Below are 26,072 nucleotides of genomic sequence, written 5' to 3'. Positions count from 1 at the left end.
CCTGCAGAAGTGATTAGAAGGGCTCAGAGGCAGTGCAAGGCTGAAGTCAGTCCTGGGACTTTGCAGTGACATGGCCCTGCAGGTGCCAGCTCTGGCCGTGCTCCTGGCTCTTCCACCCCTCATGTGTGCATGGGAACCAGCACCATCCAGTCCCAGCAGCCAGGAAGGAGGCAAGATTCCAGGTAGGACCCAACTCAGGTTTGCTGCTCCCCTGGGAAGTGGCTGCTGGGCTCTGCCCACCGGTCTGGGTGCAGTGGTCCCAGGAGGGGGCTGCACTCTAATCCATGCCAGAGCCTGGGGGACTTAGGCTCCAGGCAGAGAGCCAAGAGAAGGCAGGGGACTGGGCTTCCTCATGCAGCCACAGGAATGCCAGGTCCATGTGTGTTTCTGGGGACCAAGATGCACAAGCACACCTAAGACAAGCTCCATGAGCTTCCACACCTCAGCCTCACCCCACCTGAGGATGGCCCAGTGGCCCATCCCAGCTACCTGTTGGCAGCAGTGAACACAGCTGAGCCAACAGCCCCGTACTGCACCTGCCCTCACCTGAGCCAAGAGCCAAAGCCTCTGTGTCATAGGGCTATTGACTCCCTGTGCTGGCAGTCCCATGGCAGCTCATGGTTTTGAGAGCCATCCAGCCCAAGTATACCCAGAGTATCAGGCTCCTGTGTTCCTAAATCTTCCCAGGCAGGAGCCAGCCCAGCCTCTTCTCCAAGTCCTGCGGGCAAGGTGATGCTCCAGCTCTCCTTGGCATCGGGGGACAGAACAGACACTGCCCTGTGGGTAGTGCCCTGGGTATCCTGGAGGGTGTCTGCAGATGGATGTTCCTCGATCTTTCCTTGGCTGTCTCCAGTGCATAGAGCACCCCTTGCAGCAGCACGGCCCTGGCAGGCATCTTCCCTGGCTCCCCCAGGGCAGGTTTTAGGCTCTTGGTGTCTCTGGTCAGTGGATCCTGGTACTGTGCAGCTGTGCTGCTGCATCGGGTTAGGAGCAGATGTGTCTGAATGGGACAGATCCTGCCTAGAGCAGGGGCTGGATGGGAGGCGACTTCAGGAGGGCCCTGCCAGCGTGGCTGCTCTACCATGCACTGCTTGTCTAGCACAGCCCCTGTTCCCACCCCTGTTCAGCCTGTTCTTCTTTCACTTCACATTCTTGAAAAAGGATTCCTGTTCCCTGTGGGGGATGCTAAAACTGTTTGCAATTCAAGCTGGTTGTTGAGCAAGACCAGGCAGGAGCTGGTGTGGAATTACTGCCCAAGGCATGCTTTGTTGGTGCACGCAAGGTATCTCGGTATCTCAGTTGTAGCTGTATTGGTCTAGAGGCAAAAAGAATCAGAACTCATGGTAGAAGTGATATATTTTATTAGACCAACTAGATTTTTGCAAAAATTCCCTTAATTGCAAGCTTTTGGGCACAAGCGCCCTTCTTCAGGCACAGGAGAAAAGATTGTAAAAGTTATCCTAGGTAAAAATGAAAGTTCATATTTCCCTGGGAGCAGCACCAACTCCAGCCCCTGAAGCCCCTGGGTGCCTGTGTGGACCCAGGCTGCCTCTCTAGCCCCAGTTGTGGGGCAGCTGCCATGAGCCAGCTCCACTTCCCCTGAAGCCTGCTGCCTTTTGAGAAGGATCTTAGCACTGGCAGCTTCTGCCCCATCAGGGAGGGATGAAGGATGAAGTTGCTGTCCATTCTCTGTCCTAAGGGATGAGGAGCTTGGTCCCTTTAGAAGGGCTGTTGTAACCCATGGGGTAGGTTGCTCAGCCTGGGGAGGCAGGTGTCCTTAGGGAGCTGTGTTGCTCAGAGGGGATCTTCCCCCTTTCCTTCCAGGGGTTTGTACCAGAGCTGGGAACTGGGCCCCATCTGTCTCGGCTGCCTCCTTGCAGATGAAGTTTGCAGTGGGCGAGCAGGTGCAGGTGACCTGTCTCCACAATCAGTTTCAGGAGGGCTCATTGCTGATGCAGTGAGTGGAGCAGGCTGAGCGTGCCGAGTGGGACACGACGCATGTGAGCTGCACTGCTGAGTTCTGTGCACAGAGAATGCAGAGGGGTTGATACGGGACACAGGTGTAGACCTTAAGCTGGAGACAAAAATTAAGGACAGCAACAAAGTCCTTCTTCAGGTATATTTGGAACAAAAGGAAGGCACAGGGCAGCATAGGACCCCCACAAGTTGGTGACAGATAGGAGGGACAAAGCTGAGCTCTTCAATGAGTTTTTTGCCTCTGTATTCTTGAACTCGGATCTAGACAAATCTCCCACATACATTACTGACAAAAGCAGGAGGAATACCAGCCCAACAACTGTCAGCACCGACCTACTAAAGAGACACTAGGAGGGGTTGGATGTGTTTATGTCGGCAGGACCAGATGAGCTCCATCCAAGGGTGCTGAAAGTATTGGCCAGTGTCATAGCAAAGCCACTAGCATGACTGTTTGAGCACTCCTGGTGCTCAGATGAGGTCCCAGAGGACTGGAAAAAGGCCAATGTGGTCCCTATTTTCAAGAAGAAAGGAAGAAGGATTCAGGTAATTATAGGCCGGTTAGTCTCACCTCTATCCTTGGAAAAACCCTTGAAAAAAAATATCAAGGATCATATTTGTAGGAGTCCAGCAGGTAATATAATGCTGAAGGGCAGCCAGCATGGGTACACAGCAGGTAGATCCTGTGGCGGGCCAGTAGGGGGCGCTCCTGCGTTGAGCCGCCCACCTCCCCACGCCCGACCACCTTCCAGGCTCCGAGTGCCTCCCTTAGGGTGTCTCCCGTCCGGCCGACCCCTTCCCTGGAGCACCCCCGCTAGCCTGGGGTCCCGCTGCCACCATCCAAGGCTCTGGACTCACTTCTGGCTCTGCGCGCCTTGGAGAACGCAGGCCTGATCGTCCAATGGGTCCTAGACCCAATACAAGCACTTGGGGCACTTCCCCAAGTCAGGGGCTTATTAGGAAAGTCTCCCATAGTCCACAGACCTAAGGGGCCTCCTTGGCATAATTTAGACCCACCCCTCAATAAGTCTCCCACACCAGTCACAAAGGAGAACTTTATTGATTACAGGGGGTAGGGTGAAAACAGGGTAAAAGGTAGAGCAGTATCATAGAAATATTACAGGAATATCAAAGGAATCCCCTAGAGCAAACCAGGGTGGCTGAGGTAGCCGTTTAAACGCATCTGAGTTACTGAAACTAAATATCTAATCGGATCTTTAGTAGCTTACTCACTCGCATCGTCCAGAGGTGGTTGTTGTTTCCTCTGGAGGCAGGGCACTCTTGGAGCATGCGGTGATGAGGAGAGAGCCAGGCTCAGATTCACCTGGATGACCGCATGGCTAATGGCTGACTGACCCTTCTTCTTGGACCGAGCCCTTAAATCACCTCTCTGACCTCAGCAGCCCGGTCCAATCGAAGCTGCCAATACTGGCCACAAGCCGACCAATCTCCCCAGCATCCCTGGCTACCTGGGCCCGCGCAGGGCCGGGTCTTTCCTCCCTGCCCAGGTGACTAGAGCATCCGCCTCCCAGGCGCCAGGCTTTTGTCATGTAGACCAGGTGGGAGATCCCCGCCCTGAGGGATTCAACACCAGCCTCCCAGGCTGGCTGAGACAGGTCTCTGGAGAGGGGCACCAACGGTGGCATTTCTGCCACACTTCCCCCCCTCCTTTACAAGCTCGGATACGGGGCCTCTCAGGGCCGTGGGTCCGGGCGTGTCGGGTCAGGGAGTTTCCACGGGATGCCAGAAGAAGCAAAAGGGAAAAACCTGGAACATGGAACAAGTTAAGACAATAACAGATAGAAACCATAAAACTTGATAGCAGTCTTCCACTAGTGATCTCCTCACTAGTCCCAAGTCCCAAGGACTCACTACCCAGAGTCCTTTCGTGACAAGGCATCCGCTATCACGTTCTGGCTTCCTTTTATGTGGTGGACAGTAAAATTAAATTCCTGCAGCTGCCAGGACCAACGTTGCAGCTTGGCATTGGTGTTGTGCATGGTCTGCAGCCACTGCAGTGGGGCATGGTCCGACAGGACGGTGAACTGTTGTCCCCACAAGTAGGGCTTCAGCTTGTTCAGGGCCCAGACGATGGCCAAGCACTCCTTCTCGATGGAGGACAAGGCAACTGCCTCCGGGTACCGCGTTGCATAATCCACCAGAGTCAGTATGTATTTCTTTCCCCTACGAGTCCTATGCTTCAGCGGTCCCACAATGTCCACGGCCACCCTGTGGAAGGGTTGGTCTATGATCGGGAGGGGCTGCAGGGGAGCCCTTCTCTTGTCCCCGCTTTTGCCCGTCCGCTGGCATGTCTCGCAAGATTTGCAATAGTCCGTCACATTCTGGGCAATTCTGGGCCAAAAAAAGTTCACCTGCAACCGCTGGCGTGTCCGTTCCCTGCCCATGTGACCAGCACACGGTAGATCATGAGCCAGGGCAAGCAATTGCTGTCTGTATTTCCGGGGTACTATGAGCTGGCGCTGGGGCTCCCTGGTCTCGGCATGGTTCTTCGGCACCCACAACCGATAGAGAAGCCCCTTATCCCAGACCACCTGTTCCCTCTTGTCCGGAGGGAACTCAGTCTCTTGCTCCTGAGCCATCTGCCGGAGTCCCTCCAAGCTGGGGTCCTCCCAAACCTCCTGCTTGAACTCCTCTTGCCCAACTAGGCAATCAGCAGGGAGTGCACACTCACCCACAGGGACTTCCTGGGTCTCCTCCCTGCTAGTGTCACCTCCCTCTGCCACTGACGTAATGCACGCCTCCCCGGGACTGTCACTTAACCCAACCTCGGGGTTACCGGTTCCCTCTGGGACCAGGGTGCAATCGCCGTCTGCAGGGGTCCCTTCCCCTGTGGCCAATGGTGTGACTTTCTCCCGGGGATTTCCTAACCCCCCTTCTTTAGCCTTCCTGCTCTGCAGGCGAGTCACCGCATGAACAGTGCGGGGCTTTGGCTCTTGGATCTGTTCCCACCTCCGGAGCTGGGCTTCCTGCTCTATAAGATCCCGTCCCACCAGGATGGGGGCCGGAGCCCCTTCCAGTACCCCCATTTCCAGATACGTTGCACAGTCGTTCCACACGACGGGGGCACAGAATACCGGTACCTTCTGGGGTGCGGACCCCACTCCATGAATAGTGAGGGTCTTCCCCGGGATTATGTCTGCAGGTGAGACCAGGTTGGAACTATCGTCTCCCTCTCGGTAGCGAGCGAAGGCGGAGACGTCCAGTTTGGGCTGTTCCCCGGACGCTTGCGGAGGGTTCGCGTTTCCCCCAATGGTCTGCAAATGGAGCTGTGCTTCCAGCTTTTGTGCCTCCAACCGGGCTTCCCTTTCCAACCTCCTCTCTTCCATCTCCATCCTTTTCAATTCTATCTGCTCCTTCTCGCGCTGGCGCTGGGCCTCCAGCTCCAGCCTTTTCAATTCTATCTGCTCCTTCTCACGCTGGGCCTCCAGCTGTCGTTGTTCCTTCTTGTCTTCCCGCTGTTCCCTTTCACGCTGGGCCTCCAGCTGTTTCTCCTCCAGCTCCATCCTTTTCATCTCTCTCTCATGGAGTCTCTGTTGCTCGCTCTCGGAGAGTGATCTCCTGGCAGCCTCCGGGCTTGACGAGCGGGAGGGTGGTCCTGAGTCAGGCCCAGGACTTGATGAGCGTGAAGCTGACGCTGGTTCTGACTCGCTGGTGCACAAAAGTTTAATCAGCTCTTCCTTCTTTAGCCCTTTCTTCACGTGAAGGCCTCTCTCTTTTGCCAGTTCCTTCAGTTCGGGCACAGTCATCCGGACATACTCGTCCGCCATCCTGACTCTCTACCCTATCCAGTCGACCCGATGTCAAATTAGAAATTGTTTGCTCAAGGGATTTCAGTGACTCTATTCCTTTCCCAAATTATGCCTCAAATACAGCAGGGTATTCGGATCCCACCACTGCCACCACGTGTGGCGGGCCAGTAGGGGGCGCTCCTGTGTTGAGCCGCCCACCTCCCACACGCCCGACCACCTTCCAGGCTCCGAGTGCCTCCCTTAGGGTGTCTCCCGTCCGGCCGACCCCTTCCCTGGAGCACACCCGCTAGCCTGGGGTCCCGCTGCCACCATCCAAGGCTCTGGACTCACTTCTGGCTCTGCGCGCCTTGGAGAACGCAGGCCTGATCGTCCAATGGGTCCTAGACCCAATACAAGCACTTGGGGCACTTCCCCAAGTCAGGGGCTTATTAGGAAAGTCTCCCTTAGTCCACAGACCTAAGGGGCCTCCTTGGCATAATTTAGACCCACCCCTCAATAAGTCTCCCACACCGGTCACAAAGGAGAACTTTATTGATTACAGGGGGTAGGGTGAAAACAGGGTAAAAGGTAGAGCAGTATCATAGAAATCTTACAGGAATATCAGAGGAATCCCCTAGAGCAAACCAGGGTGGCTGAGGTAGCCGTTTAAACGCATCTGAGTTACTGAAACTAAATATCTAATCGGATCTTTAGTAGCTTACTCACTCTCATCGTCCAGAGGTGGTTGTTGTTTCCTCTGGAGGCAGGGCACTCTTGGAGCATGCGGTGATGAGGAGAGAGCCAGGCTCAGATTCACCTGGATGACCGCATGGCTAATGGCTGACTCCCCCTTCTTCTTGGACCGGGCCCTTAAATAACCTCTCTGACCTCAGCAGCCCGGTCCAATCGAAGCTGCCAATACTGGCCACAAGCCGACCAATCTCCCCAGCATCCCTGGCTACCTGGGCCCGCGCAGGGCCGGGTCTTTCCCCCCTGCCCAGGTGACCAGAGCATCGCCTCCCAGGCGCCAGGCTTTTGTCATGTAGACCAGGTGGGAGATCCCCACCCTGAGGAATGAAACACCAGCCTCCCAGGCTGGCTGAGACAGGTCTCTGGAGAGGGGCACCGACGGTGGCATTTCTGCCACAGATCCTACCTGACTAAGCTTGTTTCTTTCTGTGACCAGGTCACTACATGCTTAGATGCAGAAGCCGAGGTAGATGTCATCTACTTGGATTTTAACAAGGCCTTCGACATGGTATCCCATCCTATTCTTATAAACAAATTGAACAGCTGTTACACAGTCATGTGGGTGGCAAATTGGCTTAAGGGTCGCACCCAGAGAGTGGTGGTGGACAGGTCAGAAAATCCTTGGACGCAGGTGTCACGGTGGATGTAGTCTTTCTGGACTTCAGGAAGGCCTTCGACACTGTCTCTCAACCCATTCTCATTAAAAAATTAGGCGACTGTGGTGTTGATACCTGCACAGTCAAATGGGCCACAAATTGGCTGGAGGCCCGCACCCAGAGAGTGGTGGTGTACAGGTCATTTTCTACCTGGAGGGATGTGGGCAGTGGGGTCCCCCAGGGCTCAGTCCTTGGGCCCGCACTGTTCATTGGATGATGGGGTGAAAAGCACCTTGTTCAAATTCACGGATGACACCAAAATGTGGGGAGAAGTGGGCACACTGGAGGAGAGGGATAGGCTGCAACTTGATCTGGACAGGTTACAGGGGTGGGTGGATGAGAACAGGATGGGCTTCAACACTGAGAAGTGCAAGGTGCTGCACCTGGGGGGGAGGAACCAGCAGCAGACCTACAGGCTGGGGAATGCCCTTCTTGTCAGTGCAGAGGCAGAAAAGGATCTTGGAGTCACTATTGACTCCAAGATGAACATGGGCTGCCAATGTGAGGACATGGTCAGTAAGACTAACCACACCTCGTCATTCATCCACAGATGCATCTCGAGCAGGTCCAAGGAGGTGATCCTCCCCCTCTATGAGACACTGGTCAGGCCGCAGGTGGAGTACTGCGTCCAGCTCTGGGCGCCGCACTTCAGGAGGGATGTGGACAGCATGGAGAGGGTCCAGAGGAGGCCACTCGCATGATCAGGGGGCAGCAAGGCAGGCCCTACGAGGAGAGGCGATGGGACCTGAACCTGTTCAGCCTCCACAAGAGAAAGCAAAGAGGGGATCTGGTGGCTGTCTCCAAACTGAACAGGGGGGACCAGCAGGCATTGGGAGAGTCCCTGTTCCCCCGAGCACTACCAGGAGTGACAGGAAATAATGGTCATAAGTTGACGGAGAGCAGATTCAAACTAGACATCAGGAGGCGCTACTTCACTGTCAAGATGACTAGGATCTGGAACCAACTTCCAAGGGAAGGGGTGCTTGCTCCTACCCTGGGGGTCTTCAAAAGGATACTGGGTGAACACCTAGCTGGGGTCATTTGACCCCAGTGCTCTTTCCTGCCCATGGCAGGGGGTTGGACTTGATGATCTGTTCAGGTCCCTTCCGACCCGACTAACTATGAAACTATGAAACCTCGAAAGATGTGAGAAGTGGGGTCCCCCAAGGCTCGGTCCTTGTGCCAGTGATGTTCAATATCTTCATCAGTGACCTGGATGAGGGCATGGAAAGCACTCTGTTCAAGTTTGCAGGTGACACCAAACTATGGGATGAAGCAAACACACTGATGGGAAAAAATCAAATCCAGGTGGACATGGACAGCTTAGAGAAGTGGGCAGAGAACAATAGGATGCAGTTCAACAAGGACAAGTGCAAGGTGCTGCACCTAGGGAGAGGGAATCACCAGCACACTTTCAGGCTGGGGGATGGCCTTCTCAGGAGCACAGTGGCATAAAGAAATCTCAGAGTTATTGTCGACTCCAAGACAAATATGAGTCATCAATGTGATGAAGCAATTAGCAGAGCTAACCACACTTTGTCATGCATTAGTAGGTGCATCATGAACCGGTCCAGGGAGGTGATGCTCCCCTTCTATGCGGCACTAGTCAGGCTGCAGTTGTGGTACTGCATTGAACTGTAGGCACTGCAATTCGAGAGGGATGTGAACAACCTTGAAAGGATCCAGAGGAGGCCACTCATATGGTTAGAGGCCTGCAGGGCAGGCCCTATGAGGAAAGGCTGAGGAACCTGGACCTTTTCAGCCTCCACAAGAGAAGGCTGAGGAGGGGGTCTTGTGGCAGTATACAAATTCACTGGAGGTGTAGGGGGAGGGGAAGCAAGGGGAAGCAGGGAATAAGAGATGCTCTGTTTACCAGGGCACCTCTTGGAATAACCAGAAACAATGGCCACAAGCTGATGGAGAGTGGGTTTAGGCTGGACATCACAAAGAACTTCTTCACAGTTTGGGTTTCCAGAATTTGGAACAGGCTTCCAAGGGAGGTGGTGCTCTCCCCTACCTTGCGGGTCTGCAAGAGGAGACTGGAAAGGAACCTGGCTGGGGTCAGATGACCCCAGCACTTTCTCCTGCCACTGGGAGGGCAGGGAGTCGGACTCAATGATCCTTTGAGGTCCCTTATGACCCAAACATCTATGAAACTATGGTCCTAAATGGGGTGGAAAAAAGATAGAGCTAGCCCAAGGAGCTCTGGCCACACTCTCAGACACCAACCAGCCCTCCCGCGTACCCACAGCCCAACCCTTCCTCAACTCTCCGGCACACGAGCACACAGCTTGATCCATGCATGTGCTGCATGTGTGCTCACACTTGCTCCCTCAGACAAACCCAGGTCTGGAATGGTTTGGCTGGTCTCCCACAACACGCAGATGTGCCCCGAGATGCCCCTGCACTGGTGTTTTATAGCCATGGGCTGTTGGTAACCATCTTATCACCCTCCAATCACACACTCTGCATTGCTGTCTTCTTGATGACCATCCTGCCACTCAACCAAGCTGCAAACATCCTTTCCTCAGCAGCGTTCATCTCTGCATTTCCCTCAGGACTGCGCCTAACCCCGCTGTCAATCACACCGTTTTCCCACAAATTTTCCCACTGCTCCTGTGCATGCTCATGCCTGGCAAAGGGGTCAGTGATGCAATGTTCATCTCTGCCAAGGGCTCATGGAGTGGTCCAACTCGGGCTACACATGCCTGGGATGTTGCACTGACAGTGCTGGGCTCATCAGGCCAAGATCTGAACTTATAAAGCAGCACAGAAGGGGAATATTGTCATTATCATCATACCCCTTAGAAAGGCCTATGTGTGGTGTAGGTGTGCACTAGGGCGGTGCAAAATTTCATCAGCTGTTTTGTTTTGATGTTTTGACTCATTTCGAGCTTGAAACAGGGAAATCGAAATGAAACAAAGGGCTTCAAAACAGCCTCAAAAAGAAACAAGGGCAGTCAAAACATTTTGAAAGTTTCAAAATGTTTCAAGTTTTGAAGCTAAAGCTGAACTTGCCTGCAGGGAAACAGGAAGTAAGGAGATGGAGGAGGAAGCGGGGGGAAGGACTGCTCTGATATTGACTGTGACTATTTGGCTGCCTGAGATGCTGCTGGCACTACTGTGGTGCTTACTAAGTCATTTATTACCTGTCGTCATTTAAAGTGGTGGACTGAGCTGCAGCTGTAGGGGAAGAGGAGACCTCATTGGGGAACATTACCATGTCATATAGGCCCCCAGCGCCAATGAGGGCGTGCCTTAACACACACACGCAGTCACACATCATGAGTTTTGCTTGTCAGCAGCTTGAGGTGCAGTTTCCCAAAAAACACTGCATCTATCTCCTTGAAACTTGCCAGACTCCATGGTCTCAGAAGGGGCTACCATCCCTGTAAGTTTCAGCTGAATCAGGCAAGAAATGACAAAGTTATAGGCAGTTTTGTGCTCCCCCGTTATAGCCTATGGGCAAAACATCAAAACAGGGAAACAGTTTTGATGAAACAAAATAGAACAGCGGTTTCAAAACAAAATGAAGCACAAAATGAAACACTGTCCCAGTGAAATGGTGAAATGGAAGTTGAAACAAAATGGTGCTGTTTCACACAGCCCTAGTGTGCACACCATGGGGGTGTGCATTGGTGGTGTGTGGAGCTCAGGGGTGTGTGCTGGTTATGATAGGCTGGACATAGCATGCACTGGCATGTGCCTAGTGGGGTGTATAAGTGTTGCTGCACACATGTGTAGGGGAAGAGCAGCACTCACCCCTCTGCATGTCCATGTACAGGGCCTGGCCTGAGGGCCTGCAGTTCATCCTTCACCAATGCTCCAAAACCAGGTTTTCTTCCCGCAGAAAAGTGCCAGAGACCCACCAGAGACTCACTTCTGAGCTTTGAACCAGACAAGCCGTATTATGCCAGGGAAGAGATGGTGATCCTGAGCAGCCCATGGGTGTATGAGCTCTCACAGCCCAAGATCCGATGCCTCTGGAATAGGGGGCGCAGTGTCTGGAGTGAGGCAGCCACCTCCCAGACTTAGCATGCCCCCGCCAAGCACCATGGCCGCAGGGCCCGGCCAGGCAGCTGGGTGCTCACTGACACCATCCTGTCTCCGAGCCAGGCTGAATTATCACCCCTGTGTTTCAGGTGGGCCCTCAGCCCCTCTCCTGGGGATGGTTCTCCATCCAGAATCCCAGGGAGACTCAGCCTGGAAAGGGGTGCACGCAGGCTATGTCCTTAGGGGCAGCAGCACACATAACTCTGGGAGGGTCGGGGTGCATACATTAAGAAGATTATGGGGTACCCCCAGGGAATCACATGCATAAGGCACTGAATTGCGGGGGTAGGGGGGTGACAATGGCCCTTGTCATGCAGCAGTCAAAGGCAGGATGTCTGCATGTGACTGGGCAGTGGGTTGCAGCAGTCTCAGCTCCATAGTGGCTGATGAAAACAGCACACGTGGTCCAGCTGGGGTTGGAGCCATTTCCCAGTGACACTGTCCCTGTGTTCCTTCTGCAGGAAAGTGCCAAGCACCAGACAGCAGGGACCGCTGGCCCGAGTTCAGACCGAAACAGCCGTTCTACAGTCCAGGTGCCACGGTGACGTGGAGGTGCTCTGTGGGCTTTCGGCCCTCAGTTCCCAACAGCACATGCACAGGGTCGGGGACCTGGAGTCCAGAGAGTGTCCAGTGTGATGGTGGGTTTGAGACCCCTTGAGTCACGGGGTTCTCAGGGGTCTGGTGTCCTGCATCATGGCCCCTACTGCACCAGCAGCTCCTGGGCATCCCTCCCACCTGCCTTTCTTCCTGCACAACCCCTGTGCTCCTATGCTGACGTCTCAGCCTGTGTCCTGGTGCAGAGCTACCCTGGTCCATGCCCCACAGCTGGGACCCAGGCTCCCTCCACTGGGTAATGCTGGGGCCAAGGACAGGAAGGTGTCTGGGTCGGGAGCTGGCAGAGGGGCTGGGGTGTGTCTGTGGAGGGTGGCACTGAGAGTGGCAGAGCAAGGGAAAAGCAGAAGGGACAGGGGCCCCTATGGCTGTCAGTGCTGCTGAGAGGAGGGACCCAATTCAGCCCTGGTGCTGGCTCCTGCTGCCCCTCACCAGCAAAAGGAGGCACAGCTCTGGGGAAAAAGGGGAGGGGAGCAGCTCACGGAGCAGGAAGGGTGCTGGGGTGGGGGGTCCTGGGGCTGAGGGCTACTGTCACGAGGGAGCATCTACACCGTAATATGGTAGGTTGGAGGGCTGCACAGGCAGCTCAGGACAGATGAGGCAAACATCATGACACCTGGGAGGGTGCTGAGTTGTCAGGCGATGTGTGTGCTGGGGGGGGAGGGGGCAAAGGGCTGGGCGGGTGCCTGATGCCATGGGGCATCTGGCAGGGACATCGGCTGAGGTGGGGGGGAAGAGAAGGATACGAGTGAGGGGCACAGTTTAAGCAGGGGGTGAACATCCTCTCAGCTGAAGGGAGAGGGGCTGGCAATGAGTTGGGCAGCTGGCATGGCCCCGCATGGGAGGGAAGCATCATTAGGGAGCTGTGCTGCTTAAACAGGATCTTTCTTTCCCTCCAGGGTTTTGTACGATTAGAAGAAACTGGTTCCAGCTCATGTTTACAGGCTACATCCCGACAGAGCTTGCACTTGGTAAGAAGGTCCAGGTGAGCTGTCGCCAGGAGCAGTTTGAGGGGCGCTCAGGCTGGCTGCAGTGTGTGGACAGAGCCGGGCGTCCTGAGTGGAACATGAGCCAAGTGAATTGCATCGGTGAGTGCTGTGCGCAGACACATATATAGACAGGCCTGGAGGGGGGATGTGAGCCCAGGGCCTGAGCTCTCCACACGTGCTAGGAGCAGGGGGAGCCCAGTGATCCTCAGAGAGAGATGTGTGTTGAGTTGAAGCAGAAATTCCTGCTCTGGTCCACTTCACTGGAACATCAGGAGAGTACCACAGTCAGGGCCAGGCCCCATCCAGCTCCCCAGCTGCAGGGTGGGTATTTCCCTGCCTGACTCACTTCCATCCTGGCTAAAGCCTCCAGTGTGGGGTCCGTCCAGACCAGGAGACGTCCCTGGCCTGGCCAAGGTGACTGGTGAGGACAGCAAGAGTGTTCCCCATTGCAGCCCAATGGCCAATTCCTACACCCTGCATCTCCCTGGGACATTCCTGGGTCAGTGCAAGGTCCAAGCCCAGGCTCCTGCAGAAGTTTGGGTCCCTGGTGCTTCCTCATGTGGCTGGGGAGCCCCTGACACCCCCATCCCTTGGGCTGGATGGGGTTGGGATCCATGCAAGACCTGTCTCTGTGCTCCACCCCCAGATAGCTGCCCCAGGCCAAGGGCTCCCAGAGCTCCTGGGCAATCAACCCACAGCCCCAAACCCGTCCTGGCCAAGCCAGGGCACATCCCTCACTAACATCTGGGCCTCGTGTCTCTGCAGAGAAATGCCGCAGGCCCCAATGGGACCCAAGACTTCAGTTTGCCCCAGACCAGCAATTTTATAGACGGCATGAGGCAGTGAGGCTGAGCTGCCCTGATGGGACCTGGCCGTCCCCACCCGTGATCCTCTGTGTGGCGCAATATCCAAAGGATCTGGGTATCTGGACAATGCCAGACATTTGGAGTGAATGGCGTCGCATTGAAAAGAATGGGACCTGTGTAGGTGAGTGAGAGCATAGAGACCTGTCCAGTCATTCTTGGCTCTTACCGCAGTAGGAGAACCAGTTCAGGCTGCAGAGTGTCCAAGTCTACCCGGCCATCCCAGTCAGGACTGTGTCCAGGGCTGGCTGCAAGGGAGCCTGGAGGCCAAGGCTCCACTGACTGCGTTGTGGCAGCTGGAGCTGGCCAGACCCTCTGAGCCGCTCCAGCTCCTGTGGCCAGGGCAGGTTCATTTGTGGCAGGACCCCCCACAGCTCTGCCCAGTGCAGCAGTGCTCTACAGCAGGGTCCCATGCACAGGGCTAGTCTGCAGGCCACATCCAGCCTGGGCTCAGTGCACAGAGTCAATCTGTTGGGCAGGCTTCATGTACCAGATGCAGCCATGGAGCAACCCCACGTTCCAGCTGGACCCCGTGAGCTGCATCTGGCTATGGCCCCATCCTGCTAAAAAGCCCAACCCCATGTGCCAGATCTGGCTGCAAAACAACCCCACACATCAGTGCAATCCGGTGCAAGGGGCTGTGTCTTCTAGCCCTTCATCTTCCAGAAAGGAATCATGTGATGCTCCTGAAGTCAGAGGACCAGATTCAAAGGACCTGCAAAAGAGCAAACAATGCTGCTTCTACCCAAGCTCCACGCTTGCCCTTCCCCATGCCTCTGCACTTGGTCTGTCCCAAGTGGACCCATAAGATAGCTCCCCTCCATGTTCTCCAGGGTGAATTTCATCAGGCCCTGCTGACTTCATGCATCATAAGAACAGAAGAGCTGCCTGGGTCAGACCCTGCTCCGTCTTGCCCATCTGCTGCAGCACATGGCAGCAGGGAAACTATGGAAGGAAAAGTGATCAGGGTCTGACCAGGGCTTTTCCCTTGTTCCTCTCTCTCTGGCAGACATCAGCATTCAAAGTCCAGGGAGTTCGGATTCATCTACCTGATCTAATGTTTGCCCTGTCCTTTCCTTGCTCTGGCTGTGCTCCTTCCTCCTGCTGCACTTCTTTCCAGCAGGGATCTGGCCACAGTGACTCTTTGCTATGAAAAACTAAACCAAGCAGGCATGGGAGGAGGCGCAGCACAGGAGGAGGCACAGCAGGGGAGATTGCAGGTCACAGGGGCTTCTGCTGTCCGTGGGGCCCTGGCAGATGCCTGCAGCCCCACGGACGCGCGGGGAGGGGGGGGGGGGGGTGCCTCTCCACATGTGCTGTGTCCCTGATGCATGTTGCCTGTATTCTAGCCAGAGCTGCCCCTGCACTCAGCATATACATGGAGGTCACATCCTCTGTCCCCTGTGGCTTGTCCCCAGAGGCTGCCATCAGTGAGCCCGACTTCTCACCCTGCCCCACCATAGCTGCCAGGGCTGGTCTGACTGCAGCTCCCTGCAGAGTCATGGTATCAGAGGGGTGGGGAATAACCCCCCATGCAATGTTTGTTCCACAGACCTCCCCCAGATCAGCCCCCCAGAGATTTCACCCACCAGCATCAGGCTCAGCTTGGCTTGCAAGCCCATCAAGTCCTGCCAGGGCACATCGACCATATGGGCCAAGTGCCAGGCAGATGTACACCACAAGGCCAACCCCTGCTGGGAACGAGGAGGCACACTAGAGTGGGTATCTCAAGTCTTGGAGGGGACTTTTACCTGCAGCTACCTGCAACCCTTCAGTTTCTACAACGTCACCATTTTTGCAAGCACCGGGGCTGGGATACCCTCCTCCAGCGCTGTCCTCTACAGACGGCGGGTCAGGACAAAAGAGACGGGTAAGAGGTGGGGGGGGGGCAGGAATTGCAAGCCATGTGTGGGAGCCGTGGACTCTGCACAGAGCTGGGGTGAGGGGAGCAGCAGAGCATGGGGATGCTGCACCCACAGCAGGGGCAGGGAGCAGGGCAATTCCCCTACTGCTGCGGCTACCAAGAAGGAGCTGCATGACCTCCCAGCTCCTGCTTCCCCCACAGCAATTGTCTCTGTCAATAAAGGGCAGGGCCCAGCCACAGCTCCTCGGTGTGCAGCTGCCCCCCCAGTGCTGAGCTGTGGGTGCTGGGCCTGGCCCTAGGGCCTGGGCTGTGACCTGCCGTTCCTTTGCTCTAGTGCCAGCCCAGCCCCAGATAGAGCCAAGGGACCCCAGCACCGGATCCCTGCGGTGGAAGCAGCTGCCGTCCTGCCATGGGGACATCCTTGGGTACCAGGTACTGGGCAGTGGACTCTAGTGCGTGGCCCAGCCAGGAGCCCAGTCTGCGCCGGGGGACAGGGACTGCGCAGGGAGAGGTGGCAGGTGCAGTTGAGCATCTCCCAGGAGGCCGTAGGCACCACCTGCTGCTCTTCCTGACATGATAGGACTGACCCACCCACCGCATGTCTGTGCTGTCCACGATGCTCAGAGCCTGCGTTTGGTCCCTCTACTTCCTCTGCATCCAAAGAAATAACGGTGAAGGGCCGGCACTGGGCTCCTGTCAGCTCCTCATGCTGCTGCACGTGGTGGCGAGGCCCACCCATCCCTGGGACCATGGCAAACAGGCAGCCCCCTGGGAGATGTCCTGGTGCATCAGGGCCATCCTGCTGGCCGTGGGATAGCTCTGGCTGGGTCCCAAAGTGGACCCCCATGCTGCCTAAGCAGCACAGGGCTGTGGGTGGGGGTACACTCCCTCCCGGCCCCGGGGACACAGTGGGGTTCGCTGCCCCTGTTACTGAGCGGGGATCAGGGGCAGGCCTGAGTCCTCCCGGCGCTGCGCTGTTCCCTGCAGCTGAACATCACGGCTCGGAGAGAGAACGACGACAGGTTCTTGGAGGAGCAGGTGGTGCAGGTGAACCCATCGGTCACTGAGTACAGGCCGCCCCACTGGAGACCCGGGACCAACTACACGGTGACAGTCCAGGGCCTTACAGCTGCCGGCCTGGGGAAGGCATCACAATGGGCCTTTGAAACGGATCTGTCAGGTAATGGACTCTGCCCCCAGGGTGTGCGTTGGGGCTGAGAGTAGCCTGGAGCCCCCATATGTGGCTGTGACAGGACCATGGGTGTCTGTGTTGCAGGGAAGCAGGAGTCCAAGCCAGCGGGGATCACGCCAGGGTACGTGGCCATTTCTGTGGTCATGCCACTGGTGCTGGCTGCTGGGGCCCTGCTGCTGTGGGTTGTGCTCTCCAGGTCAGTCTGGGGCATGTCTTAGGTCTGCTCTGCCCATGCCTGACAACTGCTGGGGATTGTGGCAGGGACAGGAGCAGGTGGGACATAGTCCTAGGTGCTCCCTGGGGGCTGCTCCAAGTGCAGAGGTGTAGGGACCCCAGCCCACCCCTGTGCACAGCTGCACAGCCGGGTTAGTGGTCCAGGGGACTATGACACCCTGGTGCTCACATGACCTTTACCAGGCTCTAGTCCCAGTGCCATCCAAAATCACCCCTCACATCTTGGTATCGTTTGATTAGAGGGGAGGCTGCCTAATGGGTACTCCTGGCCCTGGACCTTACCCAGTTTTTCCCAAGCTAAGCTTCATTCTTTGTCCCTTTTCCTCTTTAGACTTTAAACTCCACCCCCCTACCTCCACTTTCTCACCGCAGACCTAGGCCTACGGTATGCCCTGAATCAGGGCTGCTGGCTGGTCTATAAACACTGGCATGCCTCTTAACACTTTAACCTAAGACAAAGCCTTCTGGAAAATACAAACTCTACCCCCTTTGGGTCCAAACACAAACCATGGCTACCTGCCTCCATGACAAGGACTCCCCTTGCCCTGGAGCTATTCCCCTGTGGGCACCAGCACCCTCTTGGCCTGCCTTCACAGCAGCTCCAGTGCCAGCTAGCAGAGCACATGCATTCCCCTTGCCCTGCAGCTCTTGTCCCAGCAGCCTCCAGGGCCAGACTTCCCCTCTGGGCTCAAAACCTGTGCTCATACACCTCCCTGGCCCTGCCCCTGGGCCCAGCCCTGGCCCTGGCCCTGGCCCTGCCATGCAGGTGCTTCCCTGGGCTGTCCCATGTGTTTCCTGGTTCACCTTGCAAGCTCAGCCTCAGGGTGACTCGTTGCTGCTGGTCTCTGCTGTGCTCCTGTCCTGTCTTCTGTGCAAGGCTCTAGCCCACGGCGTTGCAGTAGCAATGCCGGTTCTGTGTTAAGGGCTGGCATCAGGTAACTCCCCCAGTACCACTTCTCTGGCAGCTCATAATAAGCAGCTTTATCTACCTGAGGTTCTCTCTTCTGCTCCTTCACCCTTAAAATAAAGTACCAGCCTATAAGAGATCCTTTGGCTCTCTCTTATAAGCTGGTACTTCCTCTCCTAGTCTCAGCTGTGCTGGGCTGGGCTGGGGCCATTCTTACTTGACAACCTTGTCCTCTGTTGGCCAGGAGCAGGGGGGCACACCATGTTATGGGTCCCTCCGGTTACTGCAGCACAGACCCCGTGGGGACATACAGCTGCTAAGCCCCTGCCCTGGTCCCTTCCATGAGTGGTGCCAGGTCCAGGACGGTGGCACAGAGGTGCAGTTGGGCACTGCACTTTGCCCAGGTTCAGGACACTTCTTTCCTCTTGCAGGCAGCACCAAGCCACAGCAAGCAATGCAGGCCAGGAGCACCATGCAGGTAGGACCCCAGGGTCCCTCCCCCCGTCCCCCCCACACACACAACCTGGCTGCTGCCTGTTCCTGGAGGCCATGGTCAGGGAGAAGTGGGGCCCCTCCTAGTTTGGGACTGCCTGAGGGGCACTGTGGTCCCCAGAGCAGGGCAGATGCCAATGGGTCCAGAACCCCCATGGCACACAAGCACTCCATTTCTTGGGGGAGGCAAGATGCACCAAGTTGCCTGTGGAGCCCAAGCTGGGAGACTGACATTTTCCTGCTTCCCCCCATCACAGAGCTGCAGCCCCAGGACCCGTCAGATATCTCCTGCTAGTTCCAGGGCCCTCTGACACCAGTGCCCTAAGCTGCAGAGAAGGGCATCCCTGCCGTGGCACTGAAGGCCTGACCCCCCACCAGGCTGGTTGTGAATGGTGACCCTCTCCCCTCTGCAGTTAAGGACTGCCCAGGAAGAGGGGCAGTAGCCATGATGAAAACTTTCAGAGAAGCTGGATCATCTGAAACCCACGCTCTCTCTCTTGGAAATCATGATCAATGAACTGCCTGCCTCCAGAGGGAATCTCCACCTGCCTCTGGATGATACTTGTGAGTAAGCTACCTGAGAGCTAACTAGATGTATAGCTTGCAGTAACTCAGATGCGTAATCAAAGGCTACCCAGCCACCCTGTTTGCTGTAAGGGATTTCTCTGATATTGTTCTACCCTGTACCCTATTCCCAGCCTACTCCTTGTAACCAGTAAAGTTATCCTTTGTACCTAGCATGGGAGACTTATTGGGAGTGAGTCTAGATTATGCCTTGGGGTCCCCTTGGTTCGTCTGACTATTTGAAGCACTATTTGTGCTTCAGAGTGAAGGAAGAACACAAGTTCTTGCAGTGGGTAAAGTACCCCTCAAGGACTACTAGGCCTGTGTTTCCCAGGGGACACAGGGCCAAAAATCAATCCAGACCCTGGGTGGTGGCAGGTACGCTCCAGGAAGGGGGTCGGCCAGATGTGGGGCATCCCAAGGGAGGCACATGGGGCCTGGAAGGTGGTTGGGCGCAGTGAGGTGGGTGGCTCAACGCAGAAGCACCCCCTACTGGCCTGCCACACCCTCCATCCACTCAGTGCAAAATCAAGTCTGAGGAATCCCAAGTCACCGCCTATCCATGGCCTCTGCCTCTCCTCCAGCTACAACCCAGCCACTGGGGGAAAGCATACCAAAGAAGATGAGCACCAGTCCCAGCTCAAAGAAGTGTCTGCATGCAGCTCACAGCGCCCCTTGGGGCTTGGCTCCAAGTGGAATGGAAGACACAACAGAAAGGGCTCGGAGGACTTAGCTTGCTTCCTTTACAGGTCCAGCTTTTCTTCCCTCAGGGTAGTCTCCTGAGTCCTCTAGGCACAGTCTGGATGTGAAGACTGATTCTGCAAGAGCTTGGTCTGTACACAACCTTGGTTGCACCGAAGAAATCCCACGTCACAACAGCTGTTCTGTGTTCAAGCCTGTCGCTGATCAGGCCATCTAGTAGGATTTGTACATTTCAGGATGCAAAAGACATTTTTTGTGTTTCAGCTGCCATTTTAGTGCTGCCCCTGGAAGCAGCTATCCAGTTGGGTAAGATAAGGAGGGACAGCCTATGTTTGGGGCCCCTCTACTAGCCCCTTCCCCAAATGAGGTGAGCACAGCAGATTCAAAAAGGACTGATCAGTGATGATGACCGCTGCCAAATCACCCTCCTGTCCCATTCCAAGGGTGAAGCAGCCAACAGGTGACTGCCACCTGCATGTGGATCTATGACTGATTCCCTGGCAGGTCTTCAGTTTCTCATGGTCTTCAGAAAATGTTTCCTGTTGCGTTCTGTGCCTCCTGAATGTTTATTCTCCACTTCTTGCTGGCCTTGTCTCGTTACAGTCTGACACTTGATTGGCTGGTGTTTCTGCCCTTTCTCATCTTCCTCCATAGGTTTGACTTCCAGTGTCAGAAAGAAACCTTTTTCCTGCTTCTGCACTACATCCATTACCCAATACTGGCTGTTCCAATAAGCTGTTCTGAAGCAGTTCCCAGGCTGCTTGCATGGGCTTCTCCTCCTTAGGGCCCCTCTTCTCTCCTGTATCATTGGCTCCTCCTTATGGTGCAGTCTCCCTTCTTCAAGGTAAAGGTGGCTGGGGAAGTTTTTGTCCTATCTTCCCTCCCATGTGGATGTCAAACCCAACCACACTGTGGTAGCTCCAGCTGAGCAGCTCAGGGACACTCACCCCTTCCCCCAAATCCTGTGCAGGACTTAGGGCTGGGTCAGGAAGAGCCTTTCCTCTTTCAAACTGCAGCACTGCCTGCTTCATAGAGAAGTCCCTTATAAAACCAAGAAATGTGGTCTCTACACCCTGTGCCCAAGGCTTCTGCACTGACAGCGGAGCATGAGGTAGCTGACAGTGCATCCCTGTCCCCAGATGAGCCCTCAGTCTGTTCTCAGTGGTGCCACTGCTGGCCACCTGGCCTCTGCCTCTCTTCACCATCATCATGGTGCTTTCAGCCCAGATCTATGTTCTGCAAGGATCCCGCTGCATGCAGGTCCTGCCATCCAGAGAGCCTGCAGCCTTCCTAGCATTGGAGCCCGAGCCCAAAGGCCAATGAATCTGAAGGGCAATACATGCATCCTGTCTTCCATGTGTCAGGATGGAGCTCACAGTTTTCAAGTGCCAGTAAAAAATGTTTTGTGCATTAGCAACCCTGGTTTCCTCAGGCAGCAAGGAAGCCTCTCCCTTCACATCCTATTGGAAGGGAATACAATTTTTACCAGGGCGCCTGTCGGGGTAACTAGTAAAAATGGCCACAAACTGAAGGAGCAAATTCAGATTGGACAACAGGAAAAAATTATTTACAGTGAGGGTTTCCAAAATATGGAATAAGCTTCCAAGGGAGCTGGTGCAGTCCCCTTCCTTGGCAGTGTTTAAAAGGAGATTGGACAGACACCTGGCTGGGGTCATCTGATCCCAGCCCTCATTCCTGCCCAGGGCAGGGGGTTGGATTCGATGCTCTAATAGGTCCCTTCTGATCCTCACATCTATGAAACTGAAACTATGCCACTGCTATGATTTTGGCCATTTTCTATATCTTCTCACCTCTTGCTTGTCCTGAGCTCCTGAAGAAGCATTCAGAAACACTGAGAAGCAGCATAAGACTGAGGTCTGCCTTGGGATGGTGTAGTTACATGGCCCTGCAGGTGCCCACTCTGCCTAGTCTCGTAGCTCTGCCTGCCTTCCTGTTTGTGCAGGAACCAGCACCATTGGGTAGGACCTGACTCACGTTTGCTGCTTGGATTTTCCCACTGGTCTGGGAGCAGCCATTCCAGGAGAAGGCTGCAATCCATGTCCATGCCAGAGCCTGTGGGGTGCAGGCACCAGGCACAGAGGTGGTAGGAGGCAGGAAGCCATGGTTTCTCTAGGAGGCAGCAGACAGCTGGGGCCACATGTGCTTCTAGGGACCAGGTCATGTTCCTGGGAGCCGCAGACAGGGCATTCTCAGGTAGGGGGAGAGCTGTCCCCTGCATGGGGGTCCTCGAGTCTAGCCTCTGTCACTTGCTCTTGGTCTGGCTTGTGACTGGGATTGGGAGCCAGAGCTCAGGGGTCAGCCCCATCTCAGCTGAGAGCCCCTCACTGGGCTGCCATCAGCCCACCTCTTGCCTGCTCCCTTCTGGACCATGGATCTTGCCTTTTCAGCTGCCCAATGGCCTGGCTTCCTCAGGAGGTGGGAAGAGTGCTCCTGTCCCTGCCTCACCGCTGCTGGGTGGTCAGGCCAGTTATGCTCAGGTAACCTGTCTGCATTTCACCAGCTACATCCTATCACCAGGTCAATATTCTCCACTCCCCCACCCACTCCCTACCTGTCTCACACCCATTATCTGCCATTCCCTCTGATCCTCATTGACACACATTTGCATTTTCACAGACCTGCATTTTGCATATTGACTTCTATTCTACCCTGTAGAGCACAGCAAACTCTCCCTATGCCTGAAAAAGGGTGTTTGTGCCAAAGGCTTGCAATGAACATTTTTCTCTACTATTTAGTTGGTCTACTAAGAAATATCACATCTACCCAAAGAACCTTGTCTGTCCTTCCCCTCTATTCAGACATGGTGAAGCCACAGCTGGAGTCCTGTGTCCAGTTCTGGGCTGCCCACTACAGAAAGGATATGGAAAAATTGAAGAGAGTCCAGTGGAGGGCAACGGAAATGATTGCGGGGCTGGAGTACATGATTTGTGAGGAGAGGCTGCAGGAACTGGATTTCTTTAGTCTGCAGAAGAGAACACTAAGGGGGGATTTGGTAGCAGCTTTCAACTCCCTGAAGAGGATGGAGCTGGACCGTTCTGAGTGGGAGCAGATGACACGACAAGGAACAATAGGCTCAAGTTGCAACAAAGGAGATTTAGGTTGGATATTAGGAAAAACCCTCTCACTAGGAGGGTGGTGAAGCACAGTAACAGGCTCCCCAGAGAGGTGGTGCAGTCTCCATCCTTAGAGGGTTTTAAGGCCTGGCTAGACAAAACCTTGTCTGCGATGATGTAGTTGGGGCTGGTCCTGCTTTTAATAGCTTGTAAGGCTGGAAGAGACCTCAGAAAATCATCAGATCCATCCCCCCACACCAAGCAGGAAAGACAACTGGGGTCAGGTGACCCCAGTAAGGTGACTGTCCAGTCTCCTCTTGAAAACATCCACGGTAGGCAATTTCACCACCCCATCCCACCCCCCTTTGAGCAAGAGTTGGTCTAGAATGGGAATCATAGACAATGAGGGTTGGAAGGGACCTCAAGCATTCACATCTAGTCCAGCCCCCTTCTCAGAGCAGGACCAGGATTAGGTGACTCCTGATGCCCCTTCCAACCCTCATTGGGCACCTGTACACACCACAGGGTTTAATCCTCACTAAATTAAGTAGGTTTATAAAATTTAAACTTGTTTATGTCAGAGCACTGCATCAGTGTTTGCATACCCTAGGTTTTCAAATGAATTAAGCTTTAGAGCATCGCATCAGTTATTGTATGCACTAGATTTTCAAACAAATTAAATTCAGTCCCCAGCCAGCACCACAGGAGAGTGATATGGCCAGCACCTCCCTCCCGGGCCCAGGGCCCAATACCCCGTGACCTGCCATGCAGCTGTGGTAGCAGGGAGCCAGCAAATGGCACAAGGGGGAAAAAAGCAGAAGCAATTCAAAGGGGTGAACTACAAAAAAGTCACAGTGCTATCTGGTGGACATAGAGGTTCATTACTAGATGTGCACTGATACATCAGTCTGATATTGGATCAGCACTGATATAAAGAAAATTGACTCTATCAGAAATCGGCCTGACATGGCCAATAATTTGGCCGATAAATGCACCGTACTTGCCTGCAGCCATACATAGCGCAGCATGCAGGCAGCGAGGAGCACAGATCAGCAGCTTGGAGAGCTGCGTGCAGCTGGTAAGTCTGTTGTGGTGGAAGCGGAGGGGGGAGGGAAGGGGTGTGAGGGGACAGATTGATGCTCCCCACGGTGAGGGAGGCAGTTGGGCTTGGGCTCAGGCATCCACTGCCCAGCCAGAGCAGAGCAGGGCAGGGCACAGGACAGAGCCTCAGTTCATCCAGAGGGCCCAGGGAGGGTAGGGAGCTCCCACTGCTCTGTGCACCCAGGACAGGATATGGGGGTGGCCCAGTAGGGGGTGCTCCTGTGCTGAGCCACCCACCTCACTGTGCCCAACCATCTTCCAGGCTCTGAGTGCCTCCCTGGGGGCACCTCATGTTCAACCAACCCACTTCCTGGAGCACACTTGCTAGCCTGGGGGTAACACTGCCACCACCCAGGGTCTGGATTGATCCAGGCCCTGTGCCCCCTGGGAAACACTTAAGGGCACTCGACCCACTTCAAGAACTTGGGGTGCTTCCCTTAGTCTGTAGCACAAATAGTGGCCTCCCTTAGTCAGCCGAAACAAGAGAACCCCAAGGCATAATCTAGCCCCTCTCCGAATAAGCCTCCCATGCTAGGTACAATGGAGAACTTTATCAGTTGCAAGGAGTACGTTTGGAATACAGTACAGGATAGAGCAATATCAGAGAAATCCCATAGAGCAAACAGGGTGGCTGGGTAGCCTTTGATCTCGTATCTGAGTTACTGCAAGCTATATATCTAGTTAGAGCTCAGGTAGCTTACTCATGAGTATCATCCACAGGCAGGTGGAGAGTCCCTCTGGAGGCAAGGAGATCACTTCGAACAATAGGGAGTTGAAGCCCCCACCCAGGTATGTGATGCCGGTCAGGTAGGCAGAGGGAGCAGGTTTCCCCCATCTCTCAGGAATGTATCCAGCTCAGGTTACAACTCAGGGTTACCTGGAGCCCAGGGCATGTTTGCCCTCTGCAGTGACCATGGTAACCAAACTGTCACAGAGCAGAGTTTGGGGAGAGAAAGAGGTGGTATTTGTTAGACCCTGACTGCATGTGGCACCCAACAACTAGGGAGGCAACGGTCCAATTACTCATGGATCCTGTTACACATTATCCAGAGCAGAGCAGGGAGCAAACACCAGCGCACATTGCTCACAACAGCTTTTTCTTAGAATGGAAACAGCAGTGTTTTATTAAGCTTACTAAGTTTGTAAAATAAGAGACGAAGAGCAGCCCTGAACAGTTCTTTCCAACATTCATACACCTCGGTAGAATAACTCACATGGAAGTGGGAGCTAGGGCTTTAAGGCACTCTGTATTGGCCTTTGCTTCTTTCCTAGGGTGGTTATTATGCAGCATTTTGCAGAGCCTACCCTGCTACAGGTAGTTTTACTACACTAACCACACCTAGGAGGTTGCTAACTTCAGGTTATATATATGATTAAAATATTTACCCTCCTGCTTGTCACAACCCAAGGGTGTGATTTTTGTTTTGTGTGTGCTTTGGCGCCACTGAATTATTTGCCCGCCAATTTGAAGCTTTCTTTGCAGGGTGCATTTCTTCTTTGCAGCGCAGAGATGCACGGTGCAAAGAGTTCCCGCCATTTGTATGATAATTCGAGCCCCATTATTGGCTTGAGTGAAATTATTCACACGTGGCGGCTAGTGATTGGCTTGCTAGCCGTATAAAAAGCTTGAGTGGTTTCCGCCCAAGTTGGAGGACTCCACGAACACCAGGAGGAGGGATCTTCACGCTGTGTGAAGATCTCTAAGCGCTGTGAAGCCTATCGGACCCAGCGCATTTCAAGCAGGCAACAGAGGTCTGATCAGCCTCTAGCCTCTCCCCGTCACCATTCGCAATCCTTGACGTATCCCTTTCCCTGCATGCAAAAGGACCCATGGAGCCTCAACAACTCCGTGGGAGAGACCCGAGCTTGTCGTAGTCCTCAAACGAGGATTTAATCAGAGCTGTGCCTGGAAAACTGTCCAGCCTACACCGCGACCATCTTCGGTGTAAGTAAACAATCTTGAATCAACCATTACGAGTCCGTGACTAATTCTAGTGTGCCGCCTGTTTTCTCCGATCCAGCGTGCCTGGGCTGCTGGCCACAGCCCGCGCGCACAAAAAGGGCCCCGGGTCGCTCCCGGCCCGCACACTGCTTTGGCCTTTTATGCTTTTTATGGGAACAGTCTCTGACTTCTGGGCTTTTTGCCCTCACCCTCAGCTAAAGAACCCTGTTAATTCACACAGCCTCTTTAGCAGAGAGATGACTTTCTTTGCCTTTTAGCTTCCTATTATAAACACAAAAAGAGGTTCTTACTTAATTCTAAGCGGACTACAGCATATACTTCTGTCTACTACTC

At 54.7% G+C, this 26,072-nt stretch overlaps 1 protein-coding gene across 2 annotated transcripts; it reads left to right on the top strand.

Annotated features, from left to right (window-relative positions):
* LOC102570046 (uncharacterized) lies at window positions 1–25,733 on the top strand. Of its 2 annotated transcripts, none has more exons than XM_059725375.1 (9): window positions 1–182; window positions 11,644–11,820; window positions 12,694–12,882; window positions 13,549–13,770; window positions 15,199–15,516; window positions 15,845–15,942; window positions 16,498–16,690; window positions 18,275–18,321; window positions 25,602–25,733. In XM_059725375.1, exons 1-9 carry the CDS (start codon window positions 71–73, stop codon window positions 25,668–25,670), a joined length of 1,425 nt encoding a protein of 474 aa, XP_059581358.1. In that variant the 5' UTR covers window positions 1–70; the 3' UTR covers window positions 25,671–25,733. The 2 variants fall into 2 exon arrangements, with proteins under 2 accessions (XP_059581358.1, XP_059581359.1); XM_059725376.1 differs by lacking the exon at window positions 25,602–25,733 and adding an exon at window positions 18,593–19,073.
* Window positions 25,734–26,072: the final 339 nt, after the last annotated feature.

Source organism: Alligator mississippiensis, chromosome 3 (genome assembly GCF_030867095.1).
Source record: "Alligator mississippiensis isolate rAllMis1 chromosome 3, rAllMis1, whole genome shotgun sequence".
Classification (NCBI taxonomy): Eukaryota; Metazoa; Chordata; order Crocodylia; family Alligatoridae; genus Alligator; species Alligator mississippiensis.
The sequence above is the reverse complement of the archived record's forward strand: the minus strand, read 5'-3'. Positions and strand labels throughout refer to the sequence as shown.

Excerpts from the sequence above, each read along its gene's own strand:
- LOC102570046 (XM_059725375.1), top strand. The coding sequence starts at position 71 with ATGGCCCTGCAGGTGCCAGCTCTGGCCGTGCTCCTGGCTCTTCCACCC. Across the intron at positions 12,883-13,548 it reads GAGCCAAGTGAATTGCATCG|AGAAATGCCGCAGGCCCCAA; the intron begins GTGAGTGCTGTG and ends GTGTCTCTGCAG. Across the intron at positions 16,691-18,274 it reads CTTTGAAACGGATCTGTCAG|GCAGCACCAAGCCACAGCAA; the intron begins GTAATGGACTCT and ends TTCCTCTTGCAG.